General features: G+C 44.0%; 1 protein-coding gene across 4 annotated transcripts in view; it reads left to right on the top strand.

The window, feature by feature from the left end:
* Nucleotides 1-26,747, top strand: part of LOC121531912 (S phase cyclin A-associated protein in the endoplasmic reticulum) — a 107,094-nt gene that overhangs the window by 61,568 nt on the left and 18,779 nt on the right. For all 4 annotated transcript variants that reach the window (XM_041837466.2, XM_041837464.2, XM_041837463.2 and 1 more), the window contains 4 exons: nt 4,072-4,187; nt 21,634-21,757; nt 23,870-24,099; nt 25,891-26,046. In XM_041837466.2, the coding sequence (XP_041693400.1) occupies nt 4,072-4,187; nt 21,634-21,757; nt 23,870-24,099; nt 25,891-26,046 (626 nt within the window). The remainder of the gene's footprint in view (nt 1-4,071; nt 4,188-21,633; nt 21,758-23,869; nt 24,100-25,890; nt 26,047-26,747) is intronic.

Here is a 26,747-nt window from a genome sequence, read left to right as displayed (position 1 = left end):
GGGCAATGTTTAGCATTTAAAAAAAACCTGTCTTGTTGGTATAAGAACATCGTTCTACTTCATTTTATTACAACTTTACAGGCAAATTTCTATTCTGTTAAGATTAATTACAATAATCTAAATGTGATTTTGAGCACTGTGGGTGGAGGCCCTAATGCGTTATGCACCCAATGCATATGGATGTCCGGTACATTTCGAAAATATCCGGTAAATTTAAAATCTTGCCAGTCACATTGTCCGGTGCCAAATGTTCCTAACGGAAACCCTGCCTCACTAGTCTAATGAATCTCTGTCCATTTTATAAAATAAACTCACCCAGTACTGTTTCCCATTTACAGTCTCTCAACCAATCATCCTACTTTAGTATACCAAACAGCATGCCATTACACCCTTTTAATATACAAACTCTTACTCAGTCTCTAAATGTTTACTCCAACAGTCTTGTTGTGGTTTATCACTCCTCCCATACATGCAGATGCTGGTTTAGACTATTCAACAAAATGGAGACTTTGTTTACTCCTCCCAGGCTTTTTTTGTAAGTGTATATGTTAGTTGTGGTCCAAGATGAAATGCATGTATGGTAGTGTCTGCCCTGCTCACTCAGTCTGTAATATTGTTTGGGGCAACCAGTTTGAGGCCAAAGACTGATTGACATAGGGGCTGTCCTGTGTCACACCCTTAATGAACTCCCAGCCAGTTGTTCCCAAGCGTCTGTTGGTGGGGCCAGAGGATCGGGGCTTTCCCCTCCTCTCTGTCCCTTCCATGTCCCCTCCTCCTTTCTTTATGTATTTAATTCAAGTGGCTCGTGGGAGGTGACTACAAAGAGCTGTCCAGCTGGCCCTCCCTACCTGCCTTTTTCTCTCAGCAGTGCCACAGGAATTAACAGCTGCCTGGCCTTCTGATTAGCTGGGGTAGTAATGGTCAGCAGGAGTAATAATTTGATAAGATTCCCCCAGCTGTATAATTCAGGTTGGACTTGCCTGTCTGGCCTCCCCCCTTGCCCCCTCGCCTTTCCTCAAGTCTTCAGTCATGCTAGGGGTTTCTCTTTAGATGAAATTAGCCCCTCATCCTATTACACTGTCACCAGAGTGTCTGGCAGGCAGGGAGTGACAGGACACAGACAGATCACACACGGCTCCATAGGAACATGGAATGGAGGATTGGTGCTAAGCTAGATGTATCGTTTTCTGTCAGTGCAGGATATTTCTGTGTTTCAAATGTTGTAGTGTTTTTATCTTCTCTTAATCCAGATATGTGCTTGTTTGTAATTACACAATGTGGTTATAGTAACGCGTAGTTGAATGACACAGTGGAAGGCATTCTTTCACAAATAGGCTTCAGTTTACGGTCTACTGTTTCTACAGTAGGTTACTCACAGCTTTGAATTGAACCTCTTAAGTTAAGTGATTTAAATACAAGGAACATTTTAGTTAGTCGAGCCTCTTTCTCTATCAACTAGCAGTCAGTCACCTTGTTTCAGTGTGTACTGTCACTTTAATCCCATGCAAACATGCTTTTTGTTGCCTCTTCCTGATGTGGCTTGTTGAAAAGTTGTATCAAATCCAGATGTTGTGACCATGGCTTTGGAACCAGAAGCCTGTTGTCTATAATCAACATTTGGCAACAATAGATACAATAGTTACTACAGCACACGTCCTATGGAGATCTCACCTTAATGTTGTTATACAGTTCCCAGTGTGTTTCAAGGGGTTATTTAATGAAAGACATCTCTATTGTTTCTTTGTGTAACTCATTGTTCCTGAAGAAGTCGGTACCAGAGGGTTCTGTTTAATATGGCGTGTAATTCAGCTGTTATTGCAATTTGCTCTCTTTAGTTCTTTCAATTTAAATGTTATTCTTCATTGATCGGGAACAGGAAGGCCTATTATTCCTGCTCTGCTCTACTGCCATCCACAGTACTGAGGCAGCTGAGTGTAAAGCCTTACAGCCTCGATAGAAGGAAGGGTAAGGGGATACCTACCTAGTCAGTTGCACAACTGAATGCATTCAACTGAAACGTGAGGAACACCACAGAGGTCCACTCACTGATTACTGTGCTGGTTCCTGCACCAAAAATACCAATATCTGATGGTGTGCTTTTAAGAATTGAATGAATGTGTATCTCCACACCAGCAGATGGGTCTCCTCTTGGTCCTCTCTGATAAGGATGCCATGGGTATTGCAGATGTAGATCACCTGAAGACATTAGCTAAAATGATTGGAGGTTAATCCTCCATCCGTTCTTTTTTTCCATTGTCACAGCAGATCGATCTGTCAACAGGCCGAAACAGATGCAGCCAAGCCGTCCCAGTCTGGCTTTAACGTCAGACAGCCAGGACTGGGCAGGTCCTAGTTAACCCCTTTTAAAAGACCATTTGATAAGACACCATGAAAGAGCTGCCATTCCACATTTAGCCCAGATGTTTTTAGATGGGTGAGTTAAGAGTGGGTTAAACCAAGCTCAGTGCTAGAGACCATATTGATGTGGTAACCTACACAAAGGAGGTTGGTCTCTTATAAACAGCACACAACCACACATGGGCAGATTGGATCACGGTAGAGATTTGCAAAATCCTCATTGCACATCATACATAGGGCCTCTGGTGTGCTTTTCAGTGTGTTGGTTCCAAATCCCTTAACCCTAGCAGAGTTCAGTGTTTTTTTGTCACCGGATCCTGAGGACTTGTGCCTTGGCAGTCCGTCTGAGTGACAGATGAAGAGCTTATATATAATTTTGCACAGCGCTTCCTCAATGTGTTCAGGCTTGTTGGCAACCCCCTCATCCGTGGAACTAAAACACGGTGGAGTGCCTGGATTTGAGGGCTGTCACACTACCTGGGAGACAGTGACCTCATTTAAGCATAAGAGGGACCCCCAGTGTACCTCCATGTGTGGTGTGGTGAGGTGTGACTGTGCTCCTGGCTGCTCCCTCCGTGTGAGGAAAGCCTTCCATCAGCACCCACTCCTCCCCTGGAGCCCCTATCCTCCCGGTCAACCCAGGCACTAACATGTCTGATAGCAGCCGCTTGCTCTGGGCTTTGGAGCTGTTGATTTATTGGACTGTGTAGCTGCAGCAGCATCTGACCCAATGCCAAGAGCTCTGACTCTCTTCTCTCTTACAGCAGGGCAGGGCCCTCTTATTTAGGGCTGTTTGGTATTAGATCTATGGACTGCTGTATTGACACTGTATTGTGTTAGACTAAACAAGGCACATTCTACTATACCTTTAAAACTGCAATATGTAACGTTTTGGGCGACCTGACCAAATTGACATAGAAATGTGAGTTATAGATCTGTCATTCGTATTGACAGCAAGTCTAAGAAGCGGTATATATGTTCTATGTGCTCTATTTCTAAGCTTCCAATGCTTGTTTCGTTTTTGCATCTTTCACTTTCGTTTTTTGTAGACCAGCTTCAAACAGTTAAATACTATATTTTTGGTTATAGAAAATATATTTCACATCAGTTTAGATGACAAGGATTCTCTACACTATACATTGTTACATAAACTGAATTTAGGCAAACTATTAGAATATTAGCAACCAGGAAATGGCAGAGCGATCTCTGCATATTGCACCTTTTTTTTTTTTATTCAGTGTGCAAGGCTCAGATGTGTGCACTACCTCTGTCAGAGTTATAGCTCGATTCATATTGGAATAAATAAACAAAGAGTAAATTCAGCATGTATCCAAGACTCTTATCTTGATTTATGATTTTCTTAGTAGTTTTTGTTTGATTTCTCTGTTCTCTACTTTTCTACAGTCTCCTCAGCCTGTGTTTGTGAGCACAGACCACCCTGGTGCTGTGTGTGGGTAGAGGTCTGCAGAGTAGCTGTCCTCCATTGAGACTTGGCTGGACTGGAGTGAGGGTGGAACGCTGGGGTTGTGCACTTTTGAGATTTAACAGGAATGCTTTGGGGATCACTTTGTTTCAGATTTCATTCCCGACTCCCTTTTGGAAATGGGAGGTGATGAAAAAAGAGAAGCTGTGTCCACAGAGAGAGCAACGTGATACCCTGGTCCATCCAGCTCCCTGTTCCCTGACTGTGGTTCTTGTTCTCTCTCTCTACAGAACAATGCAGATCAAGTGGCGTTCCAGGTGGGAGGGGGACTCTCTGCTCTGGAACAGATTCTGCAGGTAGTCACTGCAGCCTCCACCCCCACCGCAGTCCCACGCATTCCAATCAAGTGAGTACCAGCTTTTACAGTCAAATACAGTTTACCTCCTCTCCAAACAGTCTTTTGAGAATCTCTATTCATATTAGAGGGTTTTACACAAACTATGCAGTTGCTGCTTGTGGCTCAGCGAGCAAAGGTCATCGTCATTGGTCACAATGCATCATTGATGACCGATCTGTCACCTCTGCTGAGACAGCCATGAGAAAGTGTACATGTCAATTACTCCATTGTTTTTGGATATAACGACCTTGGTCCCCATGCAACTTAATTAATCCATCGAAATTGAAATGTATTTTTGCTGTCTGTTCTTATTTAATTCCAAACCCCCCTGACACCACACATACACGCACACCCCCCCAATAGGCTAGAAACAGCACAGGGTCATCCGCAGAGCAGCACCCCTGGAGCAACTTAGTCTCATTTAGTCTTCACAACCAGCATAAGATATCCTGGCCTATTGCTATTCTCATGGCCTCATGAGCCAGCGTTTCACTGTCCGGTGTCGACCCGACCTCCACTGAAAGCATGAGCCTTATCAGCTGCTGTGTACAGCCTCTAGAGACATGGTCCACACACAGACTGTATCCTCTTCATGACCTCAGTGACAGCTCTCCTCCGTTTACAATTGGAGATGTGAGTGAGGTAACCTCAGCCCCTCCTCTCTGTCTATAGTGCTCGCATCTCAATAAATACCTTCAAAATGGATCATGAATAATAATGCACTCTTTTTAAAAGAAGGGGATTACATTTTGGTCATCTATTTTGTGTTCATTATTTACTGTTGATATACAGAAAGGCCGTGTGTCTTATCCATCAGACGGATTCTGTCGTGGTTTTGAGTTGTGCGTCTCGAGTTAGCGTGGCCTGCCAGTAGATAACCTCAGAGAGACTGGCATTCTCACAATACTGGGACTCTAATGGACTGGAATGGCCTCTCTCCTCCACTTATTAGCTTTTACTGTTTCCCAAACCTCCACTAATGGACAAACGTTACTTATATTTATAATGCTTTTACGTACGGCCATTCGTGTTTATCGATTATTTTAATTTTTTTTACTCAATCACTAATCCTGGAGAATTTGAAACAGACTTCAGTATCGTGAGAAATTTGATTAACTTAAATGGGGAGAGAGGTTTCTACTTGTAGGTAGCTAGGAGTCTTTTGCTCACAATTGGACTATTCTTGCTTGTTGGAGCTGAAGACTACACACACACACACTGTTGTTCCTATGCTTTGAGAGTTCCGCTTGACATACAGTGCATTTGGAAAGTATTCAGACCCCTTGACTTTTTCCACATTTTGTTACGTTACAGCCTTATTCTAAAATTGATAAAAGAAAGTTTTTTTTTTGCATATGTATGAAAAATAAAAAATTATCTTATTACATAAGTATTCAGACCCTATGCTATGAGACTCGAAATTGAGCTCAGGTGCTTCTACACCTTGATGTTTCTACAACTTGATTAGAGTCCACCTGTGGTAAATTCAATTTATTGGACATGATTTGGAAAGGCACACACCTTTCTATATAAGGTCCCATAGTTGACAGTGCATGTCAGAGCAAAAACCAAGCCATGAGGTCGAAGGAATTGTACGTAGCGTACCGAGACAGGATTGTGTCAAAGCACAGATCTGAGGAAGGGTACCAAAACATTTCTGCAGCATTCAAGGTCCCCAAGAACACAGTGGCCTCCATCATTCTTAAATGGTAGAAGTTTAGAACCACCAAGACTCTTCCAAGAGCTGGCCGCCCGGCCAAACTGAGCAATCTGGGGAGAAGGGCCTTGGTCAGGGAGGTGATCAAGAACCCGATGGTCACTCTGACAGAGCTCCAGAGTTCCTCTGTGGAGATGGGTGAACCTTCCAGAAGGACAACCGTCTCTGCAGCACTCCACCAATCAGGCCTTTATGGTAGAGTGGCAGACGGAAGCCACTCCTCAGTAAAAGTCACATGACAGGCCGCTTGGAGTTTGCCAAAAGGCACCTAAAGGACTCTGTCCATGAGAAACAAGATTCTCTGGTCTGATGAAACCAAGATTGAACTCTTTGGCCTGAATGCCAAGCGTCACGTCTGGAGGAAACCTGGCACCATCCCTACGGTGAAGCATGGTGGTGGCAGCAAAGTACAGAGAGATCCTTGATGACAACCTGCTCCAGAGCGGGTTCACCTTCCAACAGGAGAACGACCCTAAGCACACAGCCAAGACAACGCAGGAGTGGCTTCGGGACAAGTCTCAATGTCCTTGAGTGACCCAACCAGAGGCCGGACTTGAACCCGATCGAACATCTCTGGAGAGACCTGAAAATAGCTGTGCAGCGACGCTCCCCATCCAACCTGACAGAGCTTGAGAGGATCTGCAGAGAAGAATGGAAGAAACTCCCCAAATACAGGTGTGCCAAGCTTGTAGCGTCATAACCAAGAAGAGTCGAGGCTGTAATCGCTGCCAAAGGTGCTTCAACAAAGTACTGAGTAAAGGGTCTGAATACTTATGTAAATGTGATGTAAAAATCTGTTTTTGCTTTGTCATTATGGGGTATTGTGTGTAGATTGATGAGGGGGGAAAAAACAATTTAATCCATTTTAGAATAAGGCTGTAATGTAACAAAATGTGGAAAAAGTCAAGGGGTCGGAATACTTTACGAATGCACTGTACCTAGGAAGAGGTGAATAAGATCAGAGCAGGGTTTCCATTAGGAAAATGTGGCGCCGGACATTTTAGAAATGTACCGGACCCATATGCATTGAGTGCATAACCTGATTAGGGCGTCCACCCACAGTGCTCAGAATGACAGAAATCGCATTTAGAATATGGTCATTCATATTAACAGAACATGCAAGTCGAGAATGCAATGATGTGCAGTCATTCGTACCGAATTATGATGTGCACTTTGAACATGTTAGAATAACTGTCCATATTCACTTTTCCTCAGTCAACAAGACGAGTAATGAACAGCAAAATCACTAGCCTATGTCAATTTACTATAGTAGAAAGGCTTAGGCCAACTATTCTATTGGATGAGTTTGTCAAAAAAGAAATAACCTATTCCAATCCCTAATTCATACAACCAGTAGGCCTACATTATTTTGTATTTTTTTTAAAGCAATGAGTCTGATGCAACAGATCAGAACGTTTAGCTTCAAATGTTGATGAACTATTATTACTTCACTGCACACAAGGCAGTAGACTACACGCAAATGTTTGTTCCATAATGCAATTAGTAGGAAAACACCGTTGCCAAAATGGCACTGCACATGCGAGCGGTTTCATGTGACAGAGATGAAAATATCCTTAGAAATTTAGAAGAGAGGAGATCTAATGGGATACTTTGAATCAAGGTAAGACATGCCTCTTAATATGTATTAAAACGTTCAGGTTTCAAACAATCAAGTATATGTTTTCAAAATGCATATTGCCTCCAGCTCATTGCAAAGTGGTGTGTGATGCGCTGATGAAGCCTGCCTTGCCGTTTGATGCCGTGTGCAAAACAACTGGGAACTCTGACTTCAGTGCATTCAAGACAACTAGGAACTGGGGGGTAAACAAGCTCCTACTGGGAAAAGTAGTTTTGAACGGTCATCGAACTCGGAATTCCAACTCGGGAACTCTGCCTCCTTTCTAGAGCTCTGACTTTCCTACCTGAAGGTCATGATTTGACCTCGTATTTTTCCAAGTTCCCAGTTGTCTTGAAAGCGCCACAAGATGCTGCAGCAGCTCTCACGCTGTCTGACACATTTTCTACTCAAAGGCTCTGTATGCTGTAGGCCTACGCGTGTGATAAATAAGATATACAGCTCTGGAAAGAATTGAGACCACTGCACATTTTTCTTAAATCAGCATCTCTACATGTATGACAGCCATTCCATTCCAGTGTCTGTTGAATTCCAACACAGGCACACCTCATTCTACTGAATTAGGTACTGATTAAGTGATCACATTAACCAAATCTTATTTAACGAGGAAAAGTATAAATTCCACTGCTGTGGTCATCACTATCCTCTTGCAATAGGACCAGCTGGATGGCAATAACAGTGCTAATAGTACCTCAAAAGTAATATTAATCAAAAAATAACTATTGACCATTCCAAAAGAGTTGAAAAGGAAAGTTTTGAGTTAGGAAAAGAAGGGTTCAATTCTGGCTTTACTGGCAAAGGGATACAATGAGCGTCAGGTTGCTTCCATCCTTAAAATTTCAAAGACGGCGGTTCATAAGAACAAGGTCAAGCAGCAGACATTGGGGACAACAAAGCTACAGACCGGCAGAGGGCGAAAACGACTACTGACCGGGATGACTGCCAACTCATTCGAATGTCACTCAACAACCATAGGATGACATCAAGTGACCTACAAAAAGAATGGCAAACGGCAGCTGGGGTGAAGTGCACGGCGAGGACTGTTCAAAACAGGCGCCTAGGGGCAGGGCTGAAGTCGTGCAAAGCTAGAAAAAAGCCCTTCATCAATGAGAAGCAAAGAAGAGCCAGGCTGAGGTTTGCAAAAGACCATTAGGATTGGGCCGTAGAGGACTGGAGTAAGGTAATCTTCTCTGATGAGTCCAATTTTCAGCTTTGCCCAACACCTGGTCGTCTAATGGTTAGACGGAGACCTGGAGAGGCCTACAAGCCACAGTGTCTCGCACCCACTGTGAAATTTGGTGGAGGATCGGTGATGATCTGGGGGTGCTTCAGCAATGCTGGAATCGGGCAGATTTGTCTTTGTGAAGGACGCATGAATCAAGCCACGTACAAGGTTGTCCTGGAAGAAAACTTGCTTCCTTTTGCTCTGACATTGTTCCCCAACTCTGAGGATTGGTTTTTCCAGCAGGACAATGCGCCATGCCACACAGCCAGGTCAATCAAGGTGTGGATGGAGGACCACCAGATCAAGACCCTGTCATGGCCAGCCCGATCTCCAGACCTGAACCCCAATGAAAACTTCTGGAATGTGATCAAGAGGAAGCTGGATGGCCACAAGCCATCAAACAAAGCCGAGCTGCTTGAATTTTTGCGCCAGGAGTGGCATAAAGTCACCCAACATCAATGTGAAAGACTGGTGGAGAGCATGCCAAGACGCATGAAAGCTGTGATTGAAAATCAGGGTTATTCCACCAAATATTGATTTCTGAACTCTTCCTTAGTTAAAACATGAGTATTGTGTTTAAAAATGAACATGAACTTATTTTCTTTGCATTATTCAAGGTTTTTTGTTATTTTGACCAGTTGTCATTTTCTGCAAATAAATGCTCTAAATAACAATATTTTTATTTGGGAGAAATGTTGTCAGTAGTTTATAGAATAAAACAAAAATGTTAATTTCACCCAAACACATACAGTGGGGATAACAAGTATTTGATACACTGCCGATTTTGCAGGTTTTCCTACTTACAAAGCATGTAGAGGTCTGTAATTTTTATCATAGGTACACTTCAACTGTGAGAGACGGAATCTAATTTTTTTTCCCAGAAAATCACATTGTATGATTTTTAAGTAATTAATTTTGTATTTTATTGCATGACATAAGTATTTGATCACCTACCAAACAGTAAGAATTCCGGCTCTCACAGACCTGTTAGATGTTCTTTAAGAAGCCCTCCTGTTCTCCACTCATTACCTGTATTAACTGCACCTGTCCACACACACAATCAAACAGACTCCAACCTCTCCACAATGGCCAAGACCAGAGAGCTGTGTAAGGACATCAGGGATAAAATTGTAGACTTGCACAAGGCTGGGATGGGCTACAGGACAATAGGCAAGCAGCTTGGTGAGAAGGCAACAACTGTTGGCGCAATTATTAGAAAATGGAAGAAGTTCAAGATGACGGTCAATCACCCTCGGTCTGGGGCTCAATGCAAGATCATGAGGAAGGTGAGGGGCATCAATGATCATGAGGAAGGTGAGGGATCAGCCCAGAACTACACGGCAGGACCTGGTCAATGACCTGAAGAGAGCTGGGACCACAGTCTCAAAGAAAACCATTAGTAACACACTACGCCGTCATGGATTAAAATCCTGCAGCGCACGCAAGGTCCCCCTGCTCAAGCCAGCACATGTACAGGCCCGTCTGAAGTTTGCCAATGACCATCTGGATGATCCAGAGGAGGAATGGGAGTAGGTCATGTGGTCTGATGAGACAAAATAGAGCTTTTTGGTCTAAACTCCACTCGCCGTGTTTGGAGGAAGAAGAAGGATGAGTACAACCCCAAGAACACCATCCCAACCGTGAAGCATGGAGGTGGAAACATCATTCTTTGGGGATGCTTTTCTGCAAAGGGGACAGGACGACTGCACCGTATTGAGGGGAGGATGGATGGGGCCATGTATCGCAAGATCTTGGCCAACAACCTCCTTCCCTCAGTAAGAGCATTGAAGATGGGTCGTGGCTGGGTCTTCCAGCATGACAACGACCCGAAACACACAGCCAGGGCAACTAAGGAGTGGCTCCGTAAGAAGCATCTCAAGGTCCTGGAGTGGCCTAGCCAGTCTCCAGACCTGAACCCAATAGAAAATCTTTGGAGGGAGCTGAAAGTCAGTTTTGCACAGCGACAGCCCCGAAACCTGAAGGATCTGGAGAAGGTCTGTATGGAGGAGTGGGCCAAAATCCCTGCTGCAGTGTGTGCAAACCTGGTCAAGACCTACAGGAAACGTATGATCTCTGTAAATGCAAACAAAGGTTTCTGTACCAAATATTAAGTTCTGCTTTTCTGATGTATCAAATACTTATGTCATGCAATAAAATGCAAATTAATTACTTCAACAAAAAAATCATACAATGTAATTTTCTGGATGTTTGTTTTAGATTCTGTCTCTCACAGCTGAAGTGTACCTATGATAAAAATTACAGACCTCTACATGCTTTGTAAGTAGGAAAACCTGCAAAATCGGCAGTGTATCAATACTTGTTCTCGCCACTGTACCTATAAAAAGTAAAACCAGAGAAACTTATATTTTTGCAGTGGTCTCTTAATTTTTTCCAGAGCTGTGTGTATATATAATGAATATACTGTACACACACCAATTTAATTACACTAAATTATGCAAATTACCCTATAGACTGATAAGCATGACCGTTCAAATGTATTTCCATTTGACTGGTATTTCCATCAATGAATAGGCAAAAAGTATTCTTTCGCAATGGGATTTTTTCTTCTCACGAAAAATTGGCCGGCGGCAATTTTATTTAGCGGCTTTTCTATTTAGTATCGTCCAAAAGGCGGCTATTACCGGCTAATGCAAACCCTGGATCAGAGGTACTTATTTAATCCTCTACAGAACAGCTTGTCCAATCCAGAGCTGAAGAGTGCCATGTCTAGTGATAAAGGAATGGCCTCCCAGTTACCTTCTTTCACTACTCAATTACTTACTACCTTGTCTGAACATGTTGAGGAACTTCTCCAGAGCTTCTATAATTATGCATAAGACTGAGGACAAGTCTAATACAGCATGTAGGGGCAGCTCACTCCTGTGTCATCACAATTAGGAATGTTAGGATGCAACCAAAGAAAAGCTCAAGAAATTAGTCCAGTTCTTGGTATGTGTTTCACTTGATATAAACTACCAGTCAAAAGTTTGGACACACCTACTCATTCAAGGGTTTTTCTTTATTTTTACTATTTTTTACATTGTAGAATAATAGTGAAGACATCACAACTATGAAATAACACAGGGAATCATGTAGTAACAAGTGTTAAACAAATCAAAATATATTTTATATTTGAGATTCAAATAGCCACCCTTTGCCTTGATGACAGCTTTGCACACTCTTGGCATTCTCTCAACCAGCTTCACCTGGAATGCTTTTCCAACAGTCTTGAAGGAGTTCCCACATATGCTGAGCACTTGTCGGCTGCTTTTCTTTCACTCTGCCGTCTGACTCATCCCAAACCATCTCAATTGGGTTGAGGTCGGGGGATTGTGGAGACCAGGTCATCTGATGCAGCACTCCATCACTCTCCTTCTTGGTAAAATAGCCCTTATACAGCCTGGAGGTGTGTTGGGTCATTGTCCTCTTGAAAAACAAATGATAGTCCTACTAAGCCCAAACCAGATGGGATGGCGTATCACTGCAGAATGCTGTGGTAGCCATGCTGGTTAAGTGTGCCTTGAATTCTAAATAAATCACAGACAGTGTCACCAGCAAAGCACCATCACACCACCTCCTCCATGCTTTGCGGTGGGAAATACACATGCGGAGATCATCCGTTCACCCACACCGCATCTCAGAAAGACACAGCGGTTGGAACCAAAAATCTCCAATTTGGACTTCAGACCAAAGGACACATTTCCACCGGTCTAATGTCCATTGCTCGTGTTTCTTGGCCCAAGCAGGTCTCTTCTTCTTATTGGTGTCCTTTAGTAGTGGTTTCTTTGCAGAAATTCGACCATGAAGGCCTGATTCACACAGTCCCCTCTGAACTGTTGATGTGTCTGTGACTTGAACTCTGTGAAGCATTTATTTGGCCTGCAATTTCTGAGGCTGGTAACTCTCTAATGAACTTATCCTCTGCAGCAGAGGTAACTTTGGGTCTTCCATTCCTGTGGCGGTCCTCATGACAGCCAGTTTCATCATAGCGCTTGATGGTTTTTGCGACTGCACTTGAATAAACTTTTTTAAAGTTCTTGAAATTTTCCGTATTTACTGACCTTCATGTCTTAAAGTAATGATGGACTCTCGTTTCTCTTTGCTTATTTGAGCTGTTCTTGCCATACTATGTACTTCGTCTTTTACCAAATAGGGCTATCTTCTGTATACCCCCCCCTACCTTGTCACAACACAACTGATTGGCTCAAACGCATTAAGGAAAGAAATTCCACAAATTAACTTTTAACAAGGCACACCTGTTAATTGAAATGCATGCCAGGTGACTACCTCATGAAGCTGGTTGAGAGAATGCCAAGAGTGCGCAAAGCTGTCATCAAGGCAAAGGGTGACTATTTGAAGAATCTCAAATATAAAATATATTTTGATTTGTTTAACACTTTTTTGGTTACTACATGATTCCATGTGTTATTTCATAGTTTTGATGTCTTCACTATTATTCTACAATGTAGAAAATAGTAAAAAATAAAGAAAAACCCTTTAATGAGTAGGTGTCCAAACTTTTGACTGGTACTGTAAATGAATCGGTAGTATTATACTTTGAACAGTATTTAGTAACAGTATTCATGATGTTACCAGTGGCAATGCATGTGACGTGTTGCCAGGTCCTGTCTGGATAGCTGAATGGTCTAACCAGCAGCTATGGTGTTTGTTGGTATTGATGGGCTCAGGTTGTGATAGGCTGGCTGTCTATATGTAGAGTAGAAGGCCTTGGGTTGTTGTTATGCCCCTGAGTGCTATGAACTAGGGTCTGAACCTGTGATAACCCTCCTCCAGAGCAAATCAATCCAGTCCCTCAGACACACCCAGCCCAAACTCACTGTAGTCCTGTGCCTGGTTAAACATGTATTCATCCCACCCACATTCTATAAACACACACATTTACAAAATAGGAAAAGTAAGGGAGTCAAATCGGGTCAAGGGAAGGGAATATTGAGAGCTACAGTAGTGATAAGATGCAACTCAAGGACATGGCCGGTCTGTCCGCTAATCACTATTGCTCATCTGGATGGCGTAATGGTCTGTGTCTGAGACAGACGCTAACCACAGCGCTCGCTACATTATCTGTTTACAGTAATGCTGCCGTATTGATCGCCTCCTCTCAGATAAGCTGAGTGATTTACAAAAAAGTCAACTGCAGAGTCGGAGATGCTCGGGCAATATTACCCCCCTGGGAGGCCCATTCCATCTTGTTACCATTCCATTAATGAGCTAATGTCCCTGTGTAACCCTGTGGCCGCTGGATCCATGTCTAGACTAGCAGAGCAACAGCTCTCATTAACATGAATATAACACTTTGTAGAATATACCAAAGATGTTAACCTAGAAAGTCATCCATAAATCAAATTGACTTGCATGTGAAGATTCTCCTTAATTGGTCTGCACCTGGAGAGTAATTTTGTAGTTTTGAAAAACATAAAATCATCTAGATAAAAAATAAATAAAAAACGATCTAATAAAATTGCGTATTCCAATCTTAACGTGAGGGACTATTGTTAAAAATCCTTCAATGGATGTATATTTTTGTATTGGAGCTGTGCAGTGAAAGTGTGAGCTCTACTCTGTGTGAGTGTGTGCTCTATGTGATTCTGAGCAGAGAGTGCAGAGTGTGTTCCCTAGGGGAGGAGGGGGAGAGCTGTCTAAAACAAGCTGTAAATGATCCCAGATCCTCACCAGGCAGCACCACTGCTCTGCTCTCTCTGCCTCTGGAGGCTCTTATCTTCAGCGTCACTATTAGTATATGGTGAGAAAATGTTTTGCCGCAGGCTGGAGGTGTGGATTAGGTGGGGGGTAAACTGAGGTGTCGTTCTGGCCCCGTTTTTACAACTTTATCAGCACATCCTTCCTCACTTTGGGGGAAATCACTGCTTGATTAAATTAGCGAAAGTAAAATTTCCACATCACTACTTCAACAAATCCAACACTTCTCAGATGTGTTATGTCAAGGAAAGATGTATGCATTCTTAAAGTATTCCAGCCTTGTCAACTACTGTGTGTTTATGGGACATGTCCCTGTGTCTCCCAGAAGGGGTCACTGGGGAGTAGAGGGAGAGAGACGGGACTGGTGTCCGAGTGATATCTGGGCTCAGCACCAGAGCCTGTCAGCATATGGGCCCCTCTCTGGGGCTGCTGGAGTATAACTCAGAGAGAAGAGAAGCCAGTGTTCGACCAGACAGACTGGCCCATCTGAAGGGCTGAAGAGACAGTTGTATAACTTTGAGTTGAATTTTAGAGAATCCTTTATTCCTTTAGAGTAGGGAAAAGACACAATTCAATATGACTGTGGTATCTGTTTTATCTAAGTGATGTTTAGTGGAATAGGGGCCCCAGTTCTACCTTGCTGAAAATGGAACAAGGGTTTCTTTAAAGTTTTAGAGAGATGTCTTAACAGTGCAGTGGCACTGCTATGCTAGGACACTGCATGTTAAAACACTATTGTAGTTGACCACCTCTGTCACATGACTGAGTGTATCCTGTGAAATCAAAGCTGCTACCTGTGGTTTCCTTTCAGGATGTCGTTATAGGGTACAAGTGAGTGTGTGCTTGCATGTGTGTGTGATGCGTGACGGTTCATCAGATTTCTCCCAGTTCATACCCAGCCAGTGTGGCACAACAGGCAGAATGGACATCTTGGAAGCACTCAGGGTATCAGAAAGATCAACAGGAGAATCAAATGAAATGCCATATAGATCGCAGTGAATGAAGGGATTGTTTGACAGTACCAGGAAATGGATTTGCTCCTCACCTTGTGTTTTGGCTTAGGATTTGTTTTCTTTCCCTGAACACAAATTTTCTCTGTTGAAAAGCAGGGATTCAACCTGATCTGGAAGTTGATCAGATTTCTGCAGCATTACCATGGTCAGGCCTGACTGGGCACATAGGAAAAGCACAGAGACGTTGGGAAACGTGAGCTTGAGGTTCAGGTGGAACGATCTCCTGCTTGATAACCCAGTGACAAAAAGCATAAAGAGTCTTTTACGTGGTTGATGTCCTATTATCTTTGCAAGAAGGGAAGCGTTAGACTTCTGAAAATTGGAAACATCTACCTATAAGGTGAGTCTACTTGGTATTTTCCCAGTACCCTAAACTATTATGCTGTTTCTGTGTTTATATGTCACTAAGAAAATACTGTTAAATACTCTTGAGCCCTAAGTGTCTCCTGGGATATTTGGGCAGTACTGTACTATACTATGTGGGGGTGGGGAGGATCCTGACCTTCCCTTCCCAGCCATCTGTCTATCATCCCCTGGGATACTCTATGGATTTTGGGTTGGTTTAATCTTAAGAGTTTTAATTCAGCCACAGAGGTCAGTGACACTCCCAGCCCCCCTGTCATGTCCGAGCTGGTCGGCCACCCAGGGTGATCCCCACAGGGCTGCATGGTGTAGGGCTGTCCCAGGGGGCTGGCCCAAGTCGAGGTGTTGCTCAGTCAGTGTGTCTCTAGTCTCTATCTAGCCCTCTACACTTGTACATGTGTGAAATAGGACAAATATAAGCAAAATTATTATTATTACTACATTAGCTCCTGGCCTGAGATTGCTGTGTGTGTGTCTATGGCCATATCAGGACAGTAGGGTGATCTGCTGTGGCTGGCTGAGGTTAAGCAGTGTAGAGTAGGTGAGCAGATTACATTGCTAATTATCTACATCTCTCCAGGCTTCTTCCTCTTCTCTCTCTATCTCTCGCTCTCTCTCGCTCTTTCTTTCTCTCTCGCTCTCTCTCGCTCTTTCTTTCTCTCTCTCTCTCTCTCTCTTTATCTCTTTCTCTCTCTCTCTCTCTCTCTTTCTCTCTCTCTCTCTCTTTATCTCTTTCTCTCTATACAACCTGTCAGTATGGGCCAGCAGTGGAACCTAATCCCGTGTCTACAAGATAACGCTTCATTATTCCCAGATTAACAAAGTGCCCGTTGTGTCTCCCGCTCGGTGTAGTCTGGCGGGTGGTGCAGGCACCAAATGATGGGGTCCAGCAGTGGGCGTGGCACGCGGTCAAATGAGCTGCCCAGAGTAGGTGGAGGAATGCTGCCTGTTAGGATGGATTGGCACTCGTGGGTCTACCAACACTGCCTACATACTGCACGGTAACACGAGACAGACTAGCATGCACTTTACTAAATTGCTCCTCAAAATCATTGAGGCTGTCGTCGAGGGGCATAGCAACAGAGATTCCAGGAGACAGGATGATATCAGGTGTCATGCTAATCAAGGTGATTTTAGGTGGGAGGGAGCTAAAGACAGATCACTGAGATTTCTCATTGTATGAGCTGCTGTAAGGACATTACTCAAACGTGCCTTTGCCATTTGTTTAAAGAGGGCTTAAGACATGCCTGATTAGCTGTGTTACAAAGCGATTGCATGCTCATTACATGAGCAGTTGACTGAGTCGATTGTGAGAAGTCGGTGGGATGTTAAGAGCGTCTGCTAAATGACTTAAATGTTAATGACTTCAGATCTGACTGTCTGGCTGAGTGCGTGGTGATTCTAATTGGAATGGATTCCTAGACTAAAATAATAAAACTTGTGCACAAATGTGTTTACATTCCTGTTAGTGAGCATTTCTCCTTTGCCAAGATATGCCCCACCTGTCAGGTGGATGGATTATCAAGAAGCTGATTAAACAGCATGATAATTAAACGGGTGCACCTTGTGCTGGGGACAATAAAAGGCCACTTTAAAATGTGCAGTTTTGTCACACAACACAATGCCACAGATGTCTCAAGTTTTAAGGGGGCGTGCAATTGGTATGCTGACTGCAGGAATGTCCACCAGAGCTGTTGCCAGAGGATTGAATGTTCATTTCTCTACAATAAGCTGCCTCCAACGTCATTTTAGAGAATTTGGCAGTATGTCCAACCGGCTTCACAACCACAGACCACGTGTAACCACGCCAGCCCAGGACCTTCACATCCGGCTTCTTCACCTGCGGGATCGTCTGAGGGGGGTGGTGAGGAGTATTTCTGTCTGTAATAAAACCCTTTTGTGGGGAAAAACTCATTCTGATTGGCTGGGCCTGGCTCCCCAGTGGGTGGGCCTGGCTGCCAACTGGGTGGGCCTATGCTCTCCCAGGCCCTCCCATGGCTGCACCCCTGCTTAGTCATGTGAAATCCATAGATTAGGACCTAATTTATTTATTTAAATTGACTGATTTCCTTATGAACTGTAATCTTTGAAATTGTTGCATGTTGCGTTTAATTTTTTTCTTCAGTATAATATAATAATAGCTTAACTGCTATAAAATGAAATGCATATTCTATATAAGATGGAAAATGGTCTGCATACATTTGTTATGTTGACATTTATAGCTAAATGTTCCTTTAGATCCGTCTCTGTCCTATGGGTTTGTGTAGAGAATGGAAGCAGTTGACAGCTGTTATTCTCCCTAATAAGATTAAAGAACTGAGGGATGTGCCCTTTAATCTGCTGGTTAAGAGTGGCTGCCACCTGGGGACTGGCCTGTCCCCCCCGAACCTCCTACATGGATGATGACATTCTGGGTAGGGCAGCCTCCACTTACGCATGGAGTAAAACCAGGGTGCTATGGTTGACAGGTTATTATAGAAACGTTGTGAAGATGGTGTTTGCCTAATCCATTTCAGGCTTTGTTTTTGTAGCCTAAGTTATTTAATAAATATTGACCTTCCCTTTTTTGTCAGGTTATCATTCATCTTCCCATTTAGTAGTCTTTGTTTTAGGACTGATATCATGCTCTCTCTCTCTCCTTATAATTTCTATGTCTTATAGATTTCCGAGGCCTTTTCATGTAGGACGATGTCAGTGTTGTAACAGGATCAGCCCAAGCCTGTCATTGTACCTTCCTTAGGTTCTGACACCCTGTCTTGTTTATTTCAATAAGGCCTTTCTCCCCACTGAGTCAGGCATGGGAATGACAATAGCCTGGTTTCACCTCTGTACGTACAGTATGAACACATTAAAGCAGCACAGCCTCAGACTGAGAGGAAAACTACTATTTCATTCCATTGGTGCAGTCTTTCCAATGGTGGAATTCTGTCACTGAAAAACTGACTTCTGGCTGAATTACTCAATTATGGATCTTTAATGTTTTTCATTTGAGGCAGCGCCAGTGCTGGTCGGCTGCCCAGAGAGCACAGTTTGGTGGGGTTCTCGCGTTACTTCACTCTAGCCCAATAGAGGATGTGTTATCATTCCACTCAACCATGATGGCTGCCTTCTCCCACCAACTCCATTCCAAGACTATTAATGGACTTTATATCAATACAATAGAATTCATGTGGCATTTGTGTTTTTGTTCATGGCTGGTAAACACATCTTATTAAGGAGGTGTTTGGCAGAAACAGGGATCAACACACCAAATCATGTTTGCGTTTTCTCTGGAATTTGTAGCTAAAATGGTGGCAGAAAAAAAAACATTTTATTTGGCTAGAAAGCCCATACACATACGGTATATGATTTTCATACAGTAAGATGTTTTAAGCAAGCAAGCCACAGAGTGCTTAACCAGACATTGACGTGACTATTTGGAAACACTCCCATAACTCACAGCTTTACACTACAATGTCAATAATGAGATGGAACAAATTACAGATCTGCCAACTAGCATATGAAACAAGCAGAGTATTTTGGTCATGAGGAAGTTGACAGACCTATCCACCTAGGCCTACATCAGTCTCTGCTATTTTATATCTATGTGCCAACTAGGTTGGCGTGGAAATGCGTTGCAGATGTGAAGGTTGCGGTAGATATCAAGATGTTTACCAGTTGAAATAAACATGGCCTACTTTAGAAAAGGAAAGCCAGATTCCATTCTTCCTCAGAGCAGATAGGACACGCCACTCTGCTATTGGCTAAAATATACAGATGTCAGAAAATATTAAGTGATGAAAGAAGGGCGAGGGGGAGCAGCAGTCACAGCAGAATGATTAATCAGTTATCTGTGGCATGAATCTTCTCTAGGGCTTGTTTAAAGCAGACATAATACAGAGGCATGCTCCACTCACTGCTCTGCTCCTGGCCGTAGCATGCCTTTAGGCTCTGAGCTGAGGAGCTGCTGAGAGGAATGGCCTTATCTCCACAGAGGAAAACCTGCAGGTTCAGACTCCAGATTGGACTGCCTGTGATTGCACCCAGCTCCACTGGTTATGCAGATCTCTTGTCTTATTACTGTCCCTAGCTCTGTATAACCAGTTGACTAGTAGTGAGGGTGTCTAGCTATAAGTATACTGAACAAAAATATAAACGTGTTGGTCCCATGTTTCATGAGCTGAAATAAAAGTTCCCAAAAATGTTCCATATGCACAAAAAGCTTATTTCTGTGTGTGCACAAATTTGTTTACATCCCTGTTAGTGAGCATTTCTCCTTTGCCAAGATAATCCATCCACCTGACAGGTGTGGCATATCAAGAAGCTGAATAAACAGCATGATCACTGCCTTGTGCTGGGGACAATAAAAGGCCACTCTAAAATTTGCAGTTTTGTCACAACAATGCCACAGATGTATTTTTTGAGGGAGCGTGCAATTGGCATACTGACTGCAGGAATGTCCACCAGAGATGTTGCCAGAGAATTGAATGTACATTTCACTACCATTAGCCGCCTCCAACGTCGTTTTAGAGAATTTGGCAGTACGTTCAATCGGTCTCACAACCGCAGACCATGTGTAACCACGCCAGCCCAGGACCTCCACATCAGTCTTCTTCACCTGCGGGATCGTCTGAGACCAGCCACCCGGACAGCTGATGAAACTGTGGTTTTGCACAACCAAAGAATTTCTGCACAAACTGTCAGAAACCATCTCAGGGAAGCTCATCTGCGTGCTCGTCATCCTCACCAGGGTTTTGACCTGACTACCCTTCGGCATCGTAAACGACTTCAGTGGGCAAATGCTCACCTTCGATGGCCACTGGCACGCTGGAGAAGTGTGCTCTTCAGGGCTTAATCCCACTTTCAACTGTACCGGGCAGATGGCAGACAGCGTGTATGGTGTCGTGTGGGCGAGCGGTATGCTGATGTCAGCGTTGTGAACAGAGTGCCCCATGGTGGGGGTGGAGTTATGGTATGGGCAGGCATAAGCTATGGACAACAAACGTAATTGCATTTTATTGATGGCAATTTGAATGCACAGAGATACTGTGACGAGATCCTCATGTTTCAGCATGATAATGCACGGCCCCATGTCATAAGGATCTGAACACAATTCCTGGAAGCTGAAAATGTCCCAGTTCTTCCATGGCCTGCATACTCATCAGACATGTCACCCATTGAGCATGTTTGGGATGCTCTGGATCGACAGCGTGATCCAGTTCCAGCCAATATCCAGCAACTTCGCACAGGCAACAATCAACAGCCTGATCAACTCTGTGAAGGAGATGTGTTGCGCTGCATGAGGCAAATGGTGACCAGATACTGACTGGTTTTCTGATCCACTCCCCTACCTTTTCTTTTTAAGGTATCTGTGACCAACAGATGCATATCTGTATTCCCAGCCATGTGAAATCCATAGATTAGGGCCTAATGAATTTATTTCAATTGACTGATTTCCTTATATGAACTGTAACTCAGTAAAATCTTTTTTTTGTTGCGTGTTGTGTTTTATATTTTTGTTCAGTGTAGTTGATATAACTAGGTTTCTGAATTCTGCTTTCCTACTCTTACTGTCAGTGATGTATATGCTATCAACCCTTCCAAAGTTAAAATTGTACCCTTAAGGAACCACAAATCTGGTGGAGTGCGTTTTGGTTTCCTGATTACTTCAGATAGCCATGTCAGTGCCTGGGGCTAAACACCTACACTGTAACACTAGTGTTGAATTCTGCCTTGAACTATTTAGTTTGACTTCTGACAAGTGATTAATCTGGTTCTCCCTCTGTCTTTCTCTCTCCTCTCAGGTCCCTATGTGCTGCTGTAAACATATACTATCTGGCATGCTCTCGCTGCCACTTCAACTGCTCCTATGTTCTCTTCAGCAACAAGGTAGCCTTCCTCATGGACCTGTTGCTGCATCAGCTCACAGTAAGTGTCCTTTCACCACACCATAGAAAACATCTCCAATTACTATCATTATTGCTATGATGACATTACATTAAATGTATGTTCACTCAAACAACGCATGTATTATTTAAAGCTGTTATTTGTATGAAAGCGTGAGTCCTTGAACGTTTTGTAATACTTATGAAGGTGACATGGCATGATCAGAACTGTAGCTAGTTTTCCCAAGGACCAGGCTGTTTAATGAATCTCTCCCAATGTCTCTGTCTATGTAAATTATCCTGACTACATGCAACACTGTGAGTGCTGAAAAACCAGGGCCTCATCGCCAGCATTTGTTCCTTCCTGGCACAGTGTTAATAAAAGACAGAGAGAGACACACGCTACAGTACAAATCCTGGCCCAGCCACCGCCTGAGCCACTGCCTTAGCCACACAGATACTTCTGGGCTTAGGGAATGAGAGAGAGCGGGCAGGCAGGCAGTATGGCTGCTGGGTTATATGTCAGCCCATATCCTTCAGCACTCTCCGAGACTGTAAACATCAGCCGACTCCAAACATCTAACGGTGGTGACTGCACAGACAGGACAAGGCACAGACAGGACAAGGCACAGACATGGGCATTGCTACATGCATGAACTCTACTGGGGCTTCCTTCTCCAGCCCTGAGTTCCAATTCAAAGCAGTCATGTTCCCTGAGGGCACGGAGTGGGAGGTTAGCCTGTATGCTTCAGATTATATAAAACATATATCCCCACAGCTGCTTTGACGACTGACATGTTGAACAGGACAATGTTAACTTATTTAGACGTCTTGGACACTGACGAAGATGGGGCTCATGAATAGTCCGTGTAAGAACGTTTGTGCACTTGTAGTCCCCTGTAGCTCAGTTGGTAGAGCATGGCGCTTGCAACGCCAGGGTTGTGGGTTTGTTTCCCACGGGGGGCCAGTATGAAAATGTATACACTCACTAACTGTAAGTCGCTCTGGATAAGAGCGTCTGCTAAATGACTAAAATGTAAAAATGTAAAATGTGTGTTTGTGTTTGGAAGTGGGTGGGGGTAGGGAGTGCCGGCGTCTGTGCTTGTCCCTCTTAAATTAGATTTGTGGAGAATGTTGGTGGATTTACTAACGCTGTCAGCATGCTGCCCTAACCATTAATCTAAATGAGATGGTTCAGACATTTTACCTGACCTTCTCCTTATTTCTAAAACTAAACCTTAACCTCTATACACACACACACACACACACACACACACACACGCGCGCAAAAATGTCACTTAACTAAAAGGGGAAATGCACTCTGCTCCTGTCACCAGAACACCATGCCCTGGGTCTTTATATACCCTGAGTCTCTCTTAATATATATTTGTTCATAAACATTTATTGGAGTATTTCTTGTAATAAAGAGTTTAGGATAACTAACATGAAGATATTTTTTTTAATGAAAGCCCACAAAATCATGTCAGAACTTGCAGCATACTGATTCCTCTATCAGCCCGTCTATGTATATGAGGCATGGGTAAGGGGAGCATTTGGTTTAATATCACAGATGGTGAACACAGAATACCCCCCTGTGTTAGCTCACAGTCTCAGTATCCGGTTGTCTTCCCTTGTTACCAGGGAGGGAGTACCTCTGAGACCTCTCATATGGCAGCAGCAGCAGTCTGGCACGGCAACAGTAACAATGTCACACTGACTGTTAATCACTGACTTATTGCCCTCACGTAACGAATTATACAATAACACTTGTGTTGTTGTTTATCCCATGCCATATCAGGATCCCAACCAATACAAATGGCCTTGGCCGGTAAACAAATGATGGGGATATTTCCTCTGTCTTAATTGTCTGTGTTGTAGAAGTCAGGCTGAGGTTGCAATGATCTGGTCTTTTGTTGAACTCTGCTGTTGGTGGATACTGTGACTGCCTGGGACATTTGTCAGTTTTGCACTGTGTTCGATCAATGTCCAGATTCCTTTTTTGATAGTGGACTTGGCAAGCTGACATGGACTAGTCAAGGCTGTATGTGATACAAGCTAGCTGGAGATACCAGGTGTAGAGCTACTGGAACAGACTGTACTTTGACATGGTGGAGGTTTACAGAACTCTTGACTGACCACACTGTCGTTTTCTCAGCTATTCGTCCCAGATGAAGACAAGTCCATCTTTGGTCGCAGTGTAAACAAGCAGGTGTTTGAGGGGCTGACCACCAGCCTGCTGCAGACCAGCGCTACCATCCTGAGTCTCATCCTTCCCTATGTCCCTGAGTGTGGCCGCGGAGACGCCCCTCGCATCCTATCACCAGACACCAAGACCAAGACCTCCCCCATTGAGCCCTTAAACACCCGCGCCCAGGACCTCATCAGGTAAGTTTTTCCTCCTCTCTCTCAAACCACACATTGCGCTACTACGGCCCTTCTCCCTCTCACAACACCTCTCTCCCACCTCCACTATCTCCTTTAGGGTTGATGTGGGGAACCACTGAAATTAAAACAACTTAGTTACTATCAGAAATAGCCTTTCGTTGAAAAGATTACTACGAAAGGTCAGCTCCCTTAGAAAAGCTCAGATTATTTTCTTGCCAGGGTGAGAGAGGTTGTCCTCTGGCATCTGTCCAAATAGTCATTTTTCACACGTTCTGGATCAAACTCCTCAGCAAAGTAATACGTCTTTTTTTTTTACTTGGGGCAACGTAATCAAAGAACACTCTTGGAAGTTTGCAACATCCCCTTGAACGTGGCCTTTGAGTAGCAGGGGCTGTGTCTGTCTCGGGCACTGTGGGGCGGTGAGGAAAGGCAGGCCCAGGCCTTCAGGAAGAGTGGAGTCTTCCCATCATCCCTCCCCCAGCCAATGATTCATCTGACCAGAGCAGCTGCACAGGCCCAACACTCATACTATGACCCAGTCGTAACCCTGGAGACAGGGGAGAGCCTGAGAAAAATGGTGTCGTCAGACTAGTAATCCCTGCAAGCAATGAAAGATTTGCCTCAACTGCCTCAAATTATGTATATGATGGTAGGGAGGAAATAAGATCAAAAAGATGGTAACTTCAGCAACACTTTTTCCCATTATGGTGAACTGTAGATCACACTGAAAGAGAACATCAGCATTCCCCTTCTAAGTCTTCATTTCTCATTATCAATCACTCACAAGGCTTTGTACCATACTTATCTCCTACCAGTGTCAGAAACATACAGATGCGTGTAGGTCATAAGTTGAAACACACAGGGGCAAGACTGAACACTAAACAGCTTTTCAAACAGACTGTGGGCCAGGCATTGTGCACAACTGTGTGTGGAAAGCTCCTTTCAGCTCTAGTGAAGCTGTGGAAGAGGATAAAGTCATTACCAGGGGCCGTGGTTCAAGTGTCAGATGACCTATTGTGGAGGTTGAAAAAATAGTAATTACCTGCCTTGAGAGGAGCCCATTTTGACTGACAGTCCCAACAAAAAAAGGTATGCGAACGAGGGAGCGAGTTGAGGGAATAAGCTAAGCAGAGCCAGAGAGGGTTTGGAATGAACTCATGTAGTGTAGAACAGTGGCAGGCTTCCTGATTCCTGACTGAACTATCTGGTACATCTGGGAGGTCTTGTGATTGACAGCTGAGCCTCCCTGTCTGTCCCTATAGTGGGTAGGGCTGAGCGGGGGCTGAGCGGGGTGGGAAAGGCATACCTGAGCTGTGAGGCAGCCTCAGGTCAGCAGACAGTCAGGGGCCTAGCTCTGGGCTGGCACAGGGGCACAACCGCCCTCTAATTACTTATTGGAGTAAGAAAAGGTACGGAAATGTATGCACTCACTCCTGTAAGTTGCTCTGGATCAGAGTGTCTGTTAAATTACTCAAATGTAAATGTAATGATGCTATTACCAGTGATTAGTTGCTGAGATAGTGGAGGGAACATGATCATGAGACCTGTCATTGGCAAGACAAATTGGTGATATCACACGAATAAGAGGGAGTATAGAGGACTTGGGTGAGAGATCACATTTCAACTGTGCTGCCAGTGAGTTGCGCTCAGTGAGGGCCTTTGTTAGGATAAAACATATGTCACAGAGACACTTTTTGAATGACATCCAAATATTCTGTCAAGGTTTTGTCATTTGTTGTTTTCTTCCTGTGAATTTACTCTTATCCTCCTTTGTGTTTGTCCCCCCCTCAGCTACGTGGTGAACATGGGTCTGATTGACAAGCTGTACGGCTGCTTCCTGTCTGTCCAGGGCCCAGTGGACGAGAGCCCTAAGATGTCCGCCTTCCTCCATCAGGCTACCGCTCTGCTGCACGCCATGTGTAAGCTGTGCTTCGCTGTGACTGGCCGGTGAGTGGCAGCAGTCTCCCTTCCTCTATGACCCTCCTCTCCAGACATCCCTGTGATCACACACATGGCTGTCCACAAATCTAACGGCAGGAGTGACTCACTATTGAATCTTCCTCCATCCCATAAAGACTGGTTGTTGGAGCCCAATCAAAGACATGGCTTCCTTGTCAATCGCACTCAGTGGTTTCCTTTAGTCTGAGCGTTGGCAAGGCCATCGTTACTGTTGATGGAGATAGGCATCTTCTTGACTCCAGTGCTCTGTCACTCATCATAAACCCTTGCCTCCAGCACACTGGGGGAAACCCACCCACTTGTGTCACTGTGACCACCCCCAAGAGTGTCTCAGTGGCGCCGCTGACAGAGGCTAAGCACACAGACTGAGACGCAATACTGACAAAGATAGCATGACCCTTAGTACAGGTATGCTGCCCTCCTAGTCAAATATCATCAATGCGTGTCATATGGGCACATCAGATCCCTTTTAGTTTCTGTAGTGTCACAGTTTGAATTAGGACAGATGTATTTTAGCTCAAATATTTCAGATCTGTTGTCAAAACCTGGCCTTATAAGTCAGTATCACTAGGACTGATTTACTTACTATACTGTAGGTGTTCTGCTAGTGTACCTCTCCTCTCCAGCTGCTGGGTGCTGTAACAATGCCCAGCTGCTTCACACCAACACGGGGAGCACTGCTGAGACTG

Source organism: Coregonus clupeaformis, chromosome 19 (genome assembly GCF_020615455.1).
Source record: "Coregonus clupeaformis isolate EN_2021a chromosome 19, ASM2061545v1, whole genome shotgun sequence".
Lineage (NCBI taxonomy): Eukaryota > Metazoa > Chordata > Actinopteri > Salmoniformes > Salmonidae > Coregonus > Coregonus clupeaformis.
Note: the sequence above shows the minus strand (reverse complement) of the source record. Positions and strands in the feature narration are given on the sequence as shown.